We start from the raw sequence: 14,647 nt of genomic DNA on the forward strand, positions 1-14,647 counted from the left end.
AAGTGGGGAAGCGGGGATGGACCTGACTTGTTATTGCTTTTTTCTATTGTCGTCTTTGCTGTTATTGTTCTTGTTATTGTGTTAAATGCAGTGTAGGTAGGAGGAAGAGAAGTCAGAAAATAAGAGCAGGAGGCAGAGTCAGCAGTGAAAAACATTGTTTACTTAAGTATCCCCTAATAATGCCTGGTTTTCTAATTCTAGGCGTCAAAACATAACAATTATTAGTTTAGTTACCCGTACAATTCAGCGATATGCAACAATCAATAGTATTATAAGTAATATGTGAAGTATCTTTAAGCCTTAATAAGATGTGTGCAGGTGTGGTGAAGGTTTGGTTAATGTGACATGCGTGTATGTGTGTTAATTTGGGAGTTTTATGCTTGTGTGTGTAATTTGTCACAGCCACCACCATATGCGTATTGTAATATATGATCACTCTAAAATGTTAGCAAAATTCTAGCGTATTCTTTTTATTACATTCAGCATATTTTAGCATATTTTCACATCAAGGCACCAAAACTGAACACTGAAACCCACTCCCAAGTCAAGCTCAAGCTCTACTGTCAACAAAACACCGCCAGACACTCACACAGACACAGACCCCGATAGCAGGTGCCGGGAAACAACAAACACGTCTTGATCTGTGTGTCTGTCACCTTTTGCACTCTTCCCTGGTGGTAATACATTGGTACAGTGATAAACATGGTGTCGGGTACCTTAAAGAACCTGTACTGGACTTCGTTTAGCCAGGCAGCGTCCCTAGAGGCGGGGCTGCTGGCGGTGGGCAACGGCGAGGGCAAGATTATTGTATACGAGTAAGTAATGCTGAGAGAGAGAAAGAGAGAGAGAGACGTACAACAATAAATGAAAGATGAAGGAGAGAGAAAGAGACCATTTGAAATACTCATGTTTTTAAGAGTATTATTATGGTTTTGGTGATGGATAAGCAAGATTTTTAGTTTATCAAAGAGTATTATTATGGTTTTGGTGATGGATAAGCAAGATTTTTAGTTTATCGAAAGGAGAAATTGTCTAAAAAAAAAAAAAAAAAAAAAACATGCAAAATGAGACCCAAAAAACATGCAAAAATACCCTGTGAGACTCCAAAACATGCAAAATTATAGCCAGTAAGACTAAAAAATATAGTAAAATACCCTTTAAGACCTCGAAAGTATGGAAAAATACCCTATAAGACCCTAAAACATGCAAAACTATCCTGTGAGGCCCAAATCATGTAAAATAATCCTGTTAGATCACAAAAAAATACTATATGAGACCAAAAAACGTGCAGAAATACCCTGTTAGACCCAAATAACATGCATAAATACCCCAAGACCACAAAAAACAGGCAAAATAATACACTGAAAGACCCCAAAACATGCAAAACTACCCTGAGAGACCCCAAAACATGCAAAAATACCCTGAGACCCCAAAAAACATGCAGAAATACTCTGACACCCAAAAAAATGTTAAAAAAAATCCTTATAAGATCCAAAAAGATAGAAATACCTTATGAGATCTCAGATAAGAAAAATAATACCCTGAGAGACCCAAAAACATGCAAAATTATGCTATATGAGACTGAAAATCCTTCAAAACAATAGCCTATATCACTCATGTCTTCAGATTCCCTTTCACTAGCCACACACTAGGTACGCAAGTGTAGTGTTTTTAACCAGTGTGTGTCGGCAGCCTGTCTGGTGTGTGCAGCAGCCGGGAGAGTGGCGTTGGCGAGCGGCTCAAGAGTCCCTGCAATGTGATCAGCGCCCACAGTGATGCTGTGTATGCCATGGTGGCCACCGAGGGATTCTGTGTGTCCGGCACCACGGGCCAGATCAGTGTGAGTTGTATGGCCCTTTTTTATGTGTGTTTTACTCTCTCTCCCTAGGTTAAGCTGTTAGTTACATCCACGTCACGGCTGTCTTCTATGACGCAAAAACTCAAACAATTAAGTTTTCTAGGTTATGTTATTAGTCATGTTTGAATCACCACTGTCTTTTTCCCTTTTTATTCAAGTTTTTTTTTCTAGATTAAGCCATTAATTATGTCCAAGTCAACGCTGTCTTGTATGATCCAATAAACTCCTACAGTTAAAGGTTTCTAGGTTATGCTCCTAGTTATGTCTGCATCACCACTCACTTCCCATTTTTCATTTATCTTTTTTTTTTTTATTACCTATTTATTATGTTTTTTTTAGGTTAAGTTACCTGTTACTTCACCATCACTGCCCTCTATAATGCAATAAACTATAATCCTTCAGTCAGATTCTTACCTCCTTCAATGCTATGACTATTTTTCATATTCCTTCTGTTTACTCTATCGATTTATACATCTTCAGAAACTTGTGGGGAATAAAATAGTGAAGACTCTGGCCATTAATATTCTGACCTCCATAAACTCTTCATAATATAAAGTAAAATCATCTAATCATACCCAAACTCATGGTAAAATTCATCCCAGTGCTGAAGAGGTTAGTGCTTCACTCAGTAACACTCAGAACTAACCTGTGTGTGTGTCTGTGTTGCAGGGTCGACGGTGGGAGGATATGAAGCAGGGACAGGTGCCGCCCGCCTGGAGCTTCTCTCTAGAGTGTGACCAGGCCAACTTTGGGGTGAGTTTCAGCCTGCCACGGAGAGAGAAGAGAGAACAGGGTGTGTCACTTGTGTGGTTTGTGGTTGTTTGTGTGAGGAAGGAACTTGGAACCAGCACTCAAGTGGGCCTTTTTTCTTGTATTCTGCTGCCCTTGGCTGGTTTCTTTCCTGCATAAAAAAAAAAAAATTGTTTGAGTAGCAAAAGAATAAAGTTTTTTGTGTTAATTTATGTACATTTATTGAAGTTTGATTAATATTTACTGCTGTATCTGTTAATTGTCAGTACTATTACTACTACTTAAGATTAGACAAGTTTTTGGATGAGGGTGATAGGTGTACACAGAGCTAAGCATGCTCCATACAGGGACTGCCACGTGTAGGCCTCGTGGCTTCTTGCAGCTTCCCTGTTTTCTTATATTCTTATGTACTATTTCTACTACAGGCAGTCAAAGGTTCTGACCCACAAACACCCATTAATTGTCACTACTACTGTCACCACCACTACCATTACTACCACTACTACTACCACCACTACTATGACCACCACTATCACCACCACTACCACTGCCCTGTCCACAGACGCCTGAGGTGAACAGCCTGGCCCACGACCCGCAGCGAGGCCTCCTGTACGCAGCATGTGGTGACTGGCGCACACATGTTTATGATCTGGAGACCGGGAAACGCACACACACACTGGAGGGCCACGAGGATTATGTGCACAAGGTGGTGGTGGGTACAGGCGGCAGCAGCAACAGTCCTCTTGTGGCCAGCGGTGGCGAAGATGGCCAGGTGTTGGTGTGGGATCCTCGTGTGGGCCGGGAGCCAAGACACCGCCTGGCCCCACACACCCAACCCCAGCTAGCTCGTCCATCCCAGGGCCGGTTCGTGGCCACCTTAGACCTGACTGGGGACTGGCTGGTGAGTGGACTGGTGTTAAATTGATCTAGTGTTTTTTTCACCTTTCTGTTCACTCTAATGCAAGAATTTATTAGTCGTAATCTTTCACGTCGTCTTCTGGTTAACTCTGGAACTCCTTGCCTGTCTCTATGTCCTTCTTCCTATGACGCATTCTTTCAGGAGGGATTGTAATTTAATGACTCAACACTAACACCTTGATTTCTGAGTCAATTCCATTCATCTACCACTACATTTGAGAACCAATTCCTTCCTCACTCTTTTTTTAGATTAATTTCTTTAACCCCTTGAGTACCATGATGTATTTTCATATTCATCTTGCTTACTATTTGGTGATTTTCTACAAGTGAAGACTGTGGCTAATAATCTTGTTACCTCCATAAACCCTTCCTAATGTCAATAAAATGTTCTAATGGTACACAAATCTCAAGGTAAATATGTGTCCAAGTACTGAAGGGCTTAAGCTTGAATCCATTATTATTCTATTCTGACTACTGAACAGGAGTATTTTGCAAATGGCAATCTTTTTTATGTGCTATTAAAATTCTGCCTCGTGTCTCCCGCAGGTGTGTGGTGGAGGGCCCCGTGCAGGAATCTTCCACCTCAAGTCCCTGGCTCTCACCACAGTGCTTCCCCCTGCCGCCCCCACTATCCACGTCACCAAGTTCACCCGCTATGCCGAGGGGGGTGACCGAGGAGGAATTGTTGTCGCTGGTGGGTCACCCTTTCACCCTGACTCCCAACGTAGGCAATTTTTAGATTTGTACTCAGTTTTGTTAAGTTTAATGACACTTGCTCACTAAAGATTCATGTGTTGTCTTCTGTTGTTCAAAATTTTTATGTTTGTGTCATCTCATCTTTATTGGTTAACATTTTTGTGCATAATTTTCTTCTGTTTTTAATCAGTGTCCTCTCTCTTGTTCTTTACCAATTATTTTTTACCATGCTTCATTCCTTCCTGAGTCACTCTTTTACACTCTATTTAAAAGCTTGAAATCTCATCTTTTACACATACTTAATACTAAATGTCTGCTCATCTTCCCATCCTTCCCATCACTACCAAGATTCATGTCACATCCTTAAGCTTCTAATTATCCTTCTCTTCCTTCACATTCTCAGTTTCATGTTTCTTATATCAAATATTTACCATTTGTATCTTAAAAGCTATTCTATTCATAAGGGATAAACTTCAAACATAACTCATCACTGGAGATGAAAACACACGCACACACAAGAAAAATTGGAGACATGGAGACGTGGACACAGGACACTATGAGCCCCACTCGAACCCTGTACAATACAACTAAGTAAATACACACACTGTCACTTTTCCTTGCAGGGTGTCGCCGCAGCTAACAGTGTGCAGCATGGCAGGAATGGTCACTGCTCAGCTCCCCGCCTCCTCCCCCTGCATCTACACTGTTAACGTCACTGACAAACCCTTCACGGTGGGTGTTATGCTGGTGTCTTTATCCTGTGCTTTGGGGGGGGGTGAATAGTCTTATGGTATCCCGTCTATGTATTCATTATCCAGTTTCTAGTTAAAAGTTAGCATAGTTTTGGCTTTCACAATTTCCACTAAGTTTGTTCCATTTATTCACTGCGAGGAAAACTATACATCTTAATATTTCTTCTGTAATTTTCTTATTTCTTATTTATTATTTATTTATTTATTTATTTTTTTTTTTTTCTTTATTCTATTATTATTTTTCCATGTGTTCACCTCATCCTTGACCTTACAGATGATGACCTACGGAGGAACAAGCACCAAACTGGACGTGTGCTTTAACCTCAACTATCGCGACCACACCGTGTCCCTCGTCGATGAGTGACCACCACCACCATCACCATCACCCCCTTCACCACCATACATTCCCGTCACCACCACCACTTGCACCAGTATTGATGGAGAGTAAGTGAAAGGCAGCAGGTGGATATGGCACTAAGGATCAAGTGGCAGATTAGATAGTGCCAAATAGGAGTAACTAGTGAAAGGAATTGCTAGTCGGGTGTCATATTGCACTGGCTAGCTTTACAAGAGTGTCAAGTGAAGAGTGCCAAACATGAGACTAAGGCCCATATCCTGAAACACTTCCATGCCACACCTTCACTATTTTCTACAGGCTGTAGTTGAAGTGACACAGGTGTTTAAGGGTGTTTATGAAATTTTAGTGACATATTAACAAGTTTTCTGCAGTACCAACAGGACAAATACTCTTTGCAACTCAACTAATTGTCTCTGTAGTCTTTGAAAATGGTTGCGGTGAGAGAGGGAAGTGTTTCTAAATATGGTGCTATTTGGTACTGTGACAGGTGAGGAAAGGAATGAGCAAATAAGGTTCATTACAAGTAGGTGATGCAGTGTTGGTGAGATGAGAGAGAATGCTGCTCCCACTGTCGGGAAAGCAGCCATCTTAGCATCATAAGCATCAAACTCTCAACTCTGACCTTGAATTAAGCACTGTATTGCCACGACGATGTGTATTTGTGTGTATGCAATAAACTTCAGATTTTTGTAATGTCAGTTTTCTTCCATCCATCAACGTGATTCTTTTTCCGATATTTGTCTAGGAAATATTTAATGCTCTTGCAAATGCCTTTCCTGTTACTGTAAAGCATCATTAGAGAATAACTAAATGTAAAAGGTAAAGACAGATTAAGCTTTTAGGTTTATTACATCAAATACTTCATGCAAAAACATCAAAATACTGTACTCCAATACTTCTAATACATACTTGTTTCACTCCAATACTTCTAATACATACTTGTTACTTACTAAGTAAGCTGCAACACTAAGAAATACTTTATTACAACGCTACAACAGTTAGTAACAAAAGACAGGCCGGGAAAAGTTACACAAGGAAAGTTATACAACACAACATCCCTCCAACATTTGAGCCACCAAGTATAGCAGTAATGCAGGCAGATGAAGACAGAGATGGTAACACTGTCTTGACTAATGCTGCCCCTCACTCACTGCTCTCTGTATTCTCGTCTTCAAACTTACTAATATATCCCTACCAAAACCACCACTTAAGGCACCAAATTTCTTCTATTTTATAATCCAGTGCCTTGAAATTAACAGCCTTTGGTGGAAATGTCGGTTTGCCGCACGTTTCACAATGATGGGAATGTGTGGACCAGTTATCAAGGAGCATTAGTTAGTGGCAGTGTTAAGTTAAGTCCTCAAGGAGCATTAGTTAGTGGCAGTGTTAAGTTGAGTCCTCTGCCTCCTGCATCACTGTCACACACATTTTCTTTTCTTATGTTAGAGGGCAATAAAAAAAAAAAATAAAAAAAAAAAAGGGGCCCACTTGCCAACACAGAGCATAGGATAAATACAGTTTGGGTATTGCCGAGTTATCAATGAGTAAGAGGTGATCAGTTTAGTTTCAAAGACGGTTCTTCTGCCCTATGACATTAATACTTGAAGCTTTCCTGGTATACAGAGAGATCTTTGATAAATTTTGGGTATCGAGTTAGTTTAATCCCTTCGACACCGAGACGCATATTTACCTTGATTTTTGGGTATGATTAGATTATTTTATTTGCATTAGGAAGGGTTTATGGAAGTCAGAAGATTAATGGCTGGAGTCTTTACTATTCTAATCCCAATATAAGTTTCTGAAGCTGTATAAAACCACCAGAAGTAACCAGAATGAATATGAAAAAGCATCCTGGTATTGAAGGAGTTAATGAGTTTAATTGCCCATAGCCACACTGAGTAAAATCATCATGTATATTAGAACTTTATTTGATGACCTGGTTACTTGAAGGGATGTTGGCGTTTTTTAAGATTACTAATTTTTATTCTAAGTGCAAATTCAATCATCTACGGTGCATTGATTATTCTGCTACATCCATCTCTCTCTCTCTCTCTCTCTCTCTCTCTCTCTCTCTCATGCACATTCATTTAGTCTTCTTTCTCTTTCATTACTTAATATTTTTCCTTTAACTAAATCTGAGTACAAAAATATTGTTCTAGATATTAATGTTTTTATTCCCTGATAAATTGAAGCATTGTTTTTATAGCTGCCATGATGTGTTAGCTCTCTCTCTCTCTCTCTCTCTCTCTCTCTCTCTCTCTCTCTCTCTCTCTCTATTTCCTACCATTCCTATTCATATTCCTCCTCTCTTGTCTCTCTTGCTTCCTTTGTTCTCTCTGCTGCATCCTTTCCTCCCTCTGCCTCTGTCTCTCCTCTCTCCTCTCCTGCTGTCTTTGAGCTCTTCTCTCCTGGTTCCTCCTCCTCTTTTCCTCCCTTCCTCCTGCTCCTGCTCCTCCTCCTTCTGCCACTGTCTCATCTTCACTTCCTCCAGTCTGTAAGGTAGAGGACATAATAGATAATACATACAGACAGACAGACAGACGTATATAAAGGGTGTTTAAGAAGTGTGTGGTGACTTGAATAAACAGGGTCACAGGAAGTAGTAAAAAGATACTGATTTTTCTACAAGGTGAACTGGTGTAGAAATGCTTTTGTTCTCACTCTCTCTCACTCTCACTCTCTCTCTCTCTCTCTCTCTCTCTCTCTCTCTCTCTCTCTCTCAGTTCCAGTATTAATTTCAATGTCCTTCAGGTGTGTCCTCATTTTCTCTTATCAAGCACCTAATCCTTGTGTATTCAGCTCTCTCTCTCTCTCTCTCTCTCTCTCTCTCTCTCTCTCTCTCTCTCTCATGGCAGCCTGCCTCTGTGTGGCCTCTCTGTGTGCTCCTTACAAATAACTTTAAATTTCATGTAAAAAGGGACACTGGAAAAAGCAAGAAAAAGTGACAAAAAAGACCCATTGAGGCAAACACTCCCAAAACAAAACAAAAATTAACCAAGCCAAAGGAAAAACTACAAGACGATACAATAAACTCACCTGCAGGTCACCACTACGATGGCCATCAACATTTGCATATTCATTGACAGCCGTGGTGATCCAGTGTTTTAAGCTGGGAATGTTGACGTACACCCCAGGCAGGCCCTCACGCCCACACCCAACACCCCAAGCTGTCAGCCCCACCAGCTCGTAGTAGCCTGAGGGGTTTGAGAGGCGTGGGCAAGCCAGAGGACCCCCACCATCACCCTGCAGAAGGAGGAACATTGAAGCTTGTTTGGGTGAGAGGAATGAGTGAGGGAATGTAATGAGTGTTGATGTATGAAGCTTGCATGGATGAGAGAGAGAGAGAGAGAGAGAGAGAGAGAGAGAGAGAGAGAGAGAGAGAGAGAGAGAGAGAGAGAGAGAGAGAGAGAGAGAGAGAGAGAGAGAGAATGTGGCAGTCCATACATGAAACATTTCTACCTATTTCTATCTATCATCCTCATCCATAAATTTGTCTAATCTATTTAAACTTTCCTAAAGACTCAACAGTAACTAACCTGATTCTTCACTCCTTCAGTACTGGGACACATTTTTTACCTTGGGATTTGTGTATGATTAGACCATTTTATTGACATTAGGAAGGATCTATGGAGGTCAGAAGATTAATGGCCACAGTCTTCACTATTTTAATCACCCATATGAGTTTCTGAAGCTGTATAAAATCACCAAATAGTAAGCAGAATGAATATGAAAACACATCATGGTACTGAAGGGGTTAAGTCCATGTCATTCATCTACTATAAACAAATTCCTTCCTGTCACTTACAAATACAACTTTTACAACCTTGAACCCATTATTTCTCTTCTACCTTGACACATGAGGCTGAGAATCTTGCTTATGTCATTGATAACTTAGCAATACCCAAACTGTACCTAGCTATTGTGTGTTCTGTGTCAGCAAGTGTGTGGCAGTGATGCAGGAGGCTGAGGACTTAACACTGCCACTAACTGATGCTCCTTTTTGATAAGTGCTCATGCCGAGGGCTACAAAAAGGTAGAAAAAGTGAACCGAGATACTATGTCCCATACCTCCACTTGCTACTGTGACCAAAAATGTGACAGTTTAACAAAGATTTATCAGAAAAACAAAACAAAAAATGTCACTTTGTTAATGCAAGACAATATCAGGCTAGAGGATAACTACTCAATCATTATGAAACGTGCGGCAAACCGACATAGCCATTTTTGTACTCCTGACAACCTGCCTACCTTGCATGCGTCCTTGCCAGCCTCCCCACCAGCACACAGGAAGGTTGAGTGCAGGTTAAAATTGAGGCCAAGTCTTGTGGTTCTGAGGCGGCTCTGGCAGGTGTCACTGTCCACTAGAGGGAGGGTGAGGCTCTTCATGATGGCTTGGTACTGGTTTGTGCCTGGAGAGATACAGTGTGAGAAAAGAGAGTTATACAAGAAGACAATGAAACAAGATGATAAGGGTGTGAAAGGACAGAGTTATGTTAATTTAGCAACATTTCATCTTCTTTCATCCCAAAACAAAGCTCTACCACTAGATTCCCTTGAGGGAGAAAACAGGATGTCAATTATACAAGAAGACAACATGAGGCAAGATGATAAGAGTGTGAAAGGAGAGAGTTATATTAATTTAGCCACACTTCACCTTTTTCCACCCAAGAAACAACACTTTACCACTAGATTCCCATGAGTGAGAAAACAGAGTGTGAGTTATACAAGAAGACAATGTGAGACAGGATGATAAGAGTGGAAAAGGATAGAATTATGATGATTTAGCTACATTTTTGCTTTTCCCACTAGATTCCCATGATTGTTGGGGTAAGAAATGAAAACAATAGGAAGCAGAGCAGCACACCTAGTCTTAATACTGTGACCAAAAGTGTGACAGTTTAACAAAGATTCACTGGAAAAACACCCTCAGAAATGCGACTTTTTAATGTAAGAGATCATCAGGCTGAGGGCTACACAAGGAAGTGAAAATGCTGCTTAATTGGAGAAAGACGGAAATCACACTTAAAAAATCCGAATAATATCCACTAACACACAAAACACCTGAAAACCTAAAAGAACTTCCAATGACCTATGTTGAAAGTTGGCGAGGATGAGTGAAACGTGGTCAATGAAACGTGTCAGATTGCGCTCTAATTCAATGCAGCCAGTCACCAACCTGTCAAACTGCGCCCTGTAATTCAATGCAGCCAGACAGTTACCAACTCTTCAGACTGCTTCCTATGCTAGCTCAATGCAGCCAGAAAGTCACCAACTTCTCAGACTGCGCCCTATAATCCAATGCAGCCAGTCACCAATTTAGACTACACCCTCTAGTTCTATACAGCCACTGTCACCAACAAGAAGCCATTAACACTCACCAAAGGCATTCACTCCCCAGCCATTGATGACGCAAGATGACCAGTCCACGTCAGACAATTCATCAGCCAGACAGATGGTGTTGATGTGTGACTGCAACACCACCTCTTCCTGCAAGCCAAGTAACACCACAGTCATCACCTCGAGGTTATCACATTGACCTATGATACGCAGAAAGTGACCATGGTTCTTACTACGCCCGCATTCTGAAACGCCTTGCTCTCTCGAGTCTCACTTCAACAATATTTCAAGGCCACAGAAACGACTAGCACGGTTTTTGAGACAGTTTCTCCTTATGATAAACTAGAAATCTTTCTAATTCATCACCAAAGTCATAAAAATAGTTCTGAAAATACGAGTATCTTCAACTAGAGCCTTTGGAAAGTAATGATGATGAAAAGGCAAGCGTTTCAAATTACGGACGAAATGAACTCACTCTCTCTCTCTCTCTCTCTCTCACACACACACACACACACATAAGCTGTCTACGTCCTTACTAAACAAGGCAAACAACCCAGCACCAAAATGTACCAGAACGAAAACATATTTGGTATCTAATTGTGTAATGGGACGACATACGAAGGGCCACAATTTATATCACGCCATCTGAACTTGCACCTCTGGCGGATGTTACCTACTCACTCTGCCTGTCATGCGAGTGTTGCTATTATGACTTAAGTGTTGAGTCGTCTTTTGCTTTTATTTCAATCTGGTGGAAAATTATCAAGGTTGTGTGTAGATTTCTTAACTTTGCTGGTTGTTAAATGTATTGTTTGGTGTGGTTCAGTTTCATTTTTATCTGTTTTCGTGTTTTGCTCTCTCTCTCTCTCTCTCTCTCTCTCCGCCATCACCACATCCTTCGCCTCACCTCCAGTACAAGCAGCGCCACATCGTAGAAGAGAGTCGTGGGGTTGAAGCTCTCGTGCATAATGACTCGTGACACCTTGAAGTCTTGGTGGCGGTAGGGCTCCGTCTCGCCCTCCGTGTCCCACTCCCCAAGGCGCACCACCAGTTCATCCTGCCTCTCCCTGCAGCAGGAAAGAGATGATATTGATGGTGGTGGTGGTGGTTATAGTGGTTGACATGGTTATATTAGGAGAAAAGGAGATTAAAGATGGTCATGCAAATTGATATGAAGGGAAAACGGGGTGGAAAAGAGATGATGGTGGTGGTGGTGGTTGACATGGTTATATTATGAGAAAAAGAACGTTGACTAGAACAAGACGGTGGTGCAAATGATATGAAGGTAAAACGAGATGGTGGTGGTGGTGGTTGTGGTGCTGGTCACGAGGCAAGTCAAGGAGGAATTCATGCAAGAGATGATGATGATTATAAGGAGGAGGAAGAGGTGGGGGGGTAGAGAGTTCGAACAAGCCAGGAGAGAAGGGGACAGGGGAAGAGGAAGAGGATGCTGAGGAAAATTAACAAGACAACAACAACAACAACAATGATTCCAATACGTAATAATATCAGTCAGGCAACACACACACACACACACACACACCTGAATATTTTATGGGCGGCCGTCACCACAACTCGAGGGTGAATGAGTGTAGCGCCACCCACAAACTCCAGCGTGGGCGGGGGAGCTTTGGGCGTGGGCTTGAGAATTGTCGCCACCCACGGGTACTCCCCAAACTGGCTCTCCCCTTCCTTGAAACCCAACACACGGACCTAGAGGAGAATTTGAACCAATTTGATCTTTTAAGGAATTCGATGGTTTATTTTGAGTGTCTGAAGGGATTTAGATGTGTCACGAACTAATAATAAATTGGACGATATTTTTTAGGGTAGTCTGACGCTTTTTATTAGCTAATTTGTACGTTTGTATGGAATCTGATGGTTTTAGGGAATTTGAACGCGTTAAGTGTAATTTTCTACGGTTTTAGAGGAATTTGAACGTTTATGAGGAGAATTTGAATGTCTATCAGGATATTTAAATGTTATTTGGGGTATTTCAGCGTTTTTGTGCGATTCTTAAAGTTTTACGCAAACTTTTTAAAGATTCGTTATTTTCTTGACTTTTCTTTTCTGTATAATCACCAAATAGTAAGCAGAATGAATATAGTATGAATACGCGTCATGGTACTAAAAGTTTATAAGGTTGAATGCTTGTTTTTTTTTTGTCAAAGCAGAACATAACGAGAGAGAAACAAATAAGGGAGACTCATCGTACAAGGCTCCAGCCCCTTACTCTTTAAAACAGCGAAAGGAGAACTCTAAGTGATACATCTTTAAAAGTTTTAGTCCCACTTCGAATTTCATAAGTGTTATCGATTTTGCCGACTATTAAAGCTACTTTGATGAGATTAATTATCTATCGACATTTTAAAGGGAATCTTAACTTCTCACTACTGATTTTAAGGGATTAAATGTTTTCCTGACATCTGAAGAGAATTTGAACTACTGACATGAACTTTTTTGACATCTGAAGATAATTTGAACTTACTACAGAATATCCTTAAAGACTACAAACACCTCTTTCAGTTTCTAAAGTTAATTTAAACTTGTCACAGGGAATCACTGTGCCAAATGCTTCCCTTTCAGTACCATGACGCGCTTCCATATTCATTCTGCTTACTATTTGATGACTTGTTACAGCTTCAGAAACTTGTGGGAATTAAAATAGTGAAAACTGTGGCCATTAATGTTCTGATCTCCACAGATTCTTCCTAATGTCAATAAAATGGCCTAATAATGCACAAATATGAAGGTAAGAAATGCCCCAGTACTGAAGGTGTTAATAATGTACTTTGAACCTACGACTATTTCTTAAAGTCACAAATTTAAAGGGAATCAAATGTTAAGTTTTGGATGCGAGTTAAGTAAAGGGCAAAGGAATCGAACCTGAGATCTTAACACGTCAAGTAAACAACAAGCCAACACTTCTCACCTTTCAGAAGACCCAGTTAGTCAGTACAGGTAAGGCAGTACTGAAGAAAATACACCTGTTATGGGGAAAATGATTAGGAGGGAGGGGGAAACGACTGGAGAGAGAGAGAGAGAGAGAGAGAGAGAGAGAGAGAGAGAGAGAGAGAGAGAGAGAGAGAGAGAGAGAGAGAGAGAGAGAGAGAGAGAGAGAGAGACAGACAGACAGACAGACAGACAGACAGACAGACAGACAGACAGACAGACAGACAGACAGACAGACAGACAGACAGGCAGACAGACAGGCAGACAGACAGACACAGAAAGATACAGAGAGACAGACAGACATACAGACAAACAGACAAACAGACACAGAAAGAGACAGAGACAACTTGGTGCAAATCAAAGACAAACAGACAAACAAACAAACAAACAAACACGTGCATGATGTTTATTGCTCAAGCCACCAAACAAGCACATCAAAACATAATAACTACATTTACGTACACAAACAAACAAACAAACAGACAAATAAACAAAACTACAAGTGGATGTATTAAATATGATGTAAAACTAATTAAATGTGTGTGTGTGTGTGTGTGTGTGTGTGTGTGTGTGTGTCTCTCTCTCTCTCTCTCTCTCTGAAGGGAGCAAATTGCAAAGGTTTTAAGGAAACTAAAAAAAATAATAAATGTCTATAGATTGAAAAATAAATAAATAAATAAAAATAAACGTCTGTAGACTAAATTAAAGAAAAAAAGGGAGTGATTTACCATACATACATACATACATACATACATATACATACTCGTACATACATACACACACACATACATACATACATACAGTGGATTGCAAAGTATATACGTGCGTTTTTTTACAACTACATACGTGTGCTTGGGATGAGAAGGTGAAGGTGGGGCGGGTTAATCGTGAGGAAGGATGAGTAATGACACGAGGAGGAGGAGGAGGAGGAGGAGGAGGAGGAGGAGGAGGAGGAGGAGGAGTAATGAAGGAAGATCGTGAAAGGGCAAAAGATGAGAAGAAACAAATGAAGGAAAGACGAAACAC

At 40.7% G+C, this 14,647-nt stretch overlaps 2 protein-coding genes across 5 annotated transcripts in view; one reads left to right on the forward strand and one right to left on the reverse strand.

The window, feature by feature from the left end:
• Positions 1 to 586: 586 nt before the first annotated feature.
• Positions 587 to 6,025, forward strand: LOC123516640 (THO complex subunit 6 homolog). 3 transcript variants are annotated; one of them, XM_045276245.1, is made up of 7 exons: positions 587 to 815; positions 1,693 to 1,840; positions 2,528 to 2,611; positions 3,171 to 3,509; positions 4,073 to 4,221; positions 4,846 to 4,954; positions 5,249 to 6,025. In XM_045276245.1, exons 1-7 carry the CDS (start codon positions 703 to 705, stop codon positions 5,336 to 5,338), a joined length of 1,032 nt encoding a protein of 343 aa, XP_045132180.1. In that variant the 5' UTR covers positions 587 to 702; the 3' UTR covers positions 5,339 to 6,025. The 3 variants fall into 3 exon arrangements, with proteins under 3 accessions (XP_045132180.1, XP_045132170.1, XP_045132186.1); XM_045276235.1 differs by having other exon boundaries at positions 588 to 815; positions 4,073 to 4,251; XM_045276251.1 differs by lacking the exon at positions 587 to 815 and having other exon boundaries at positions 4,073 to 4,250; positions 4,845 to 4,954.
• A 137-nt stretch (positions 6,026 to 6,162) lies between these two features.
• Positions 6,163 to 14,647, reverse strand: part of LOC123516605 (phenoloxidase-activating factor 2-like) — an 11,638-nt gene continuing 3,153 nt past the window's right edge. For both annotated transcript variants that reach the window (XM_045276155.1, XM_045276164.1), the window contains exons 3-8: positions 12,213 to 12,382; positions 11,577 to 11,736; positions 10,711 to 10,819; positions 9,581 to 9,741; positions 8,369 to 8,575; positions 6,163 to 7,824 (exon numbers count right to left, since the gene is read on the reverse strand). In XM_045276155.1, coding sequence (XP_045132090.1) covers positions 7,606 to 7,824; positions 8,369 to 8,575; positions 9,581 to 9,741; positions 10,711 to 10,819; positions 11,577 to 11,736; positions 12,213 to 12,382 — 1,026 coding nt within the window. In that variant the 3' untranslated portion in view covers positions 6,163 to 7,605. The remainder of the gene's footprint in view (positions 7,825 to 8,368; positions 8,576 to 9,580; positions 9,742 to 10,710; positions 10,820 to 11,576; positions 11,737 to 12,212; positions 12,383 to 14,647) is intronic.

This window comes from Portunus trituberculatus, chromosome 6 (genome assembly GCF_017591435.1).
Source record: "Portunus trituberculatus isolate SZX2019 chromosome 6, ASM1759143v1, whole genome shotgun sequence".
NCBI lineage: Eukaryota > Metazoa > Arthropoda > Malacostraca > Decapoda > Portunidae > Portunus > Portunus trituberculatus.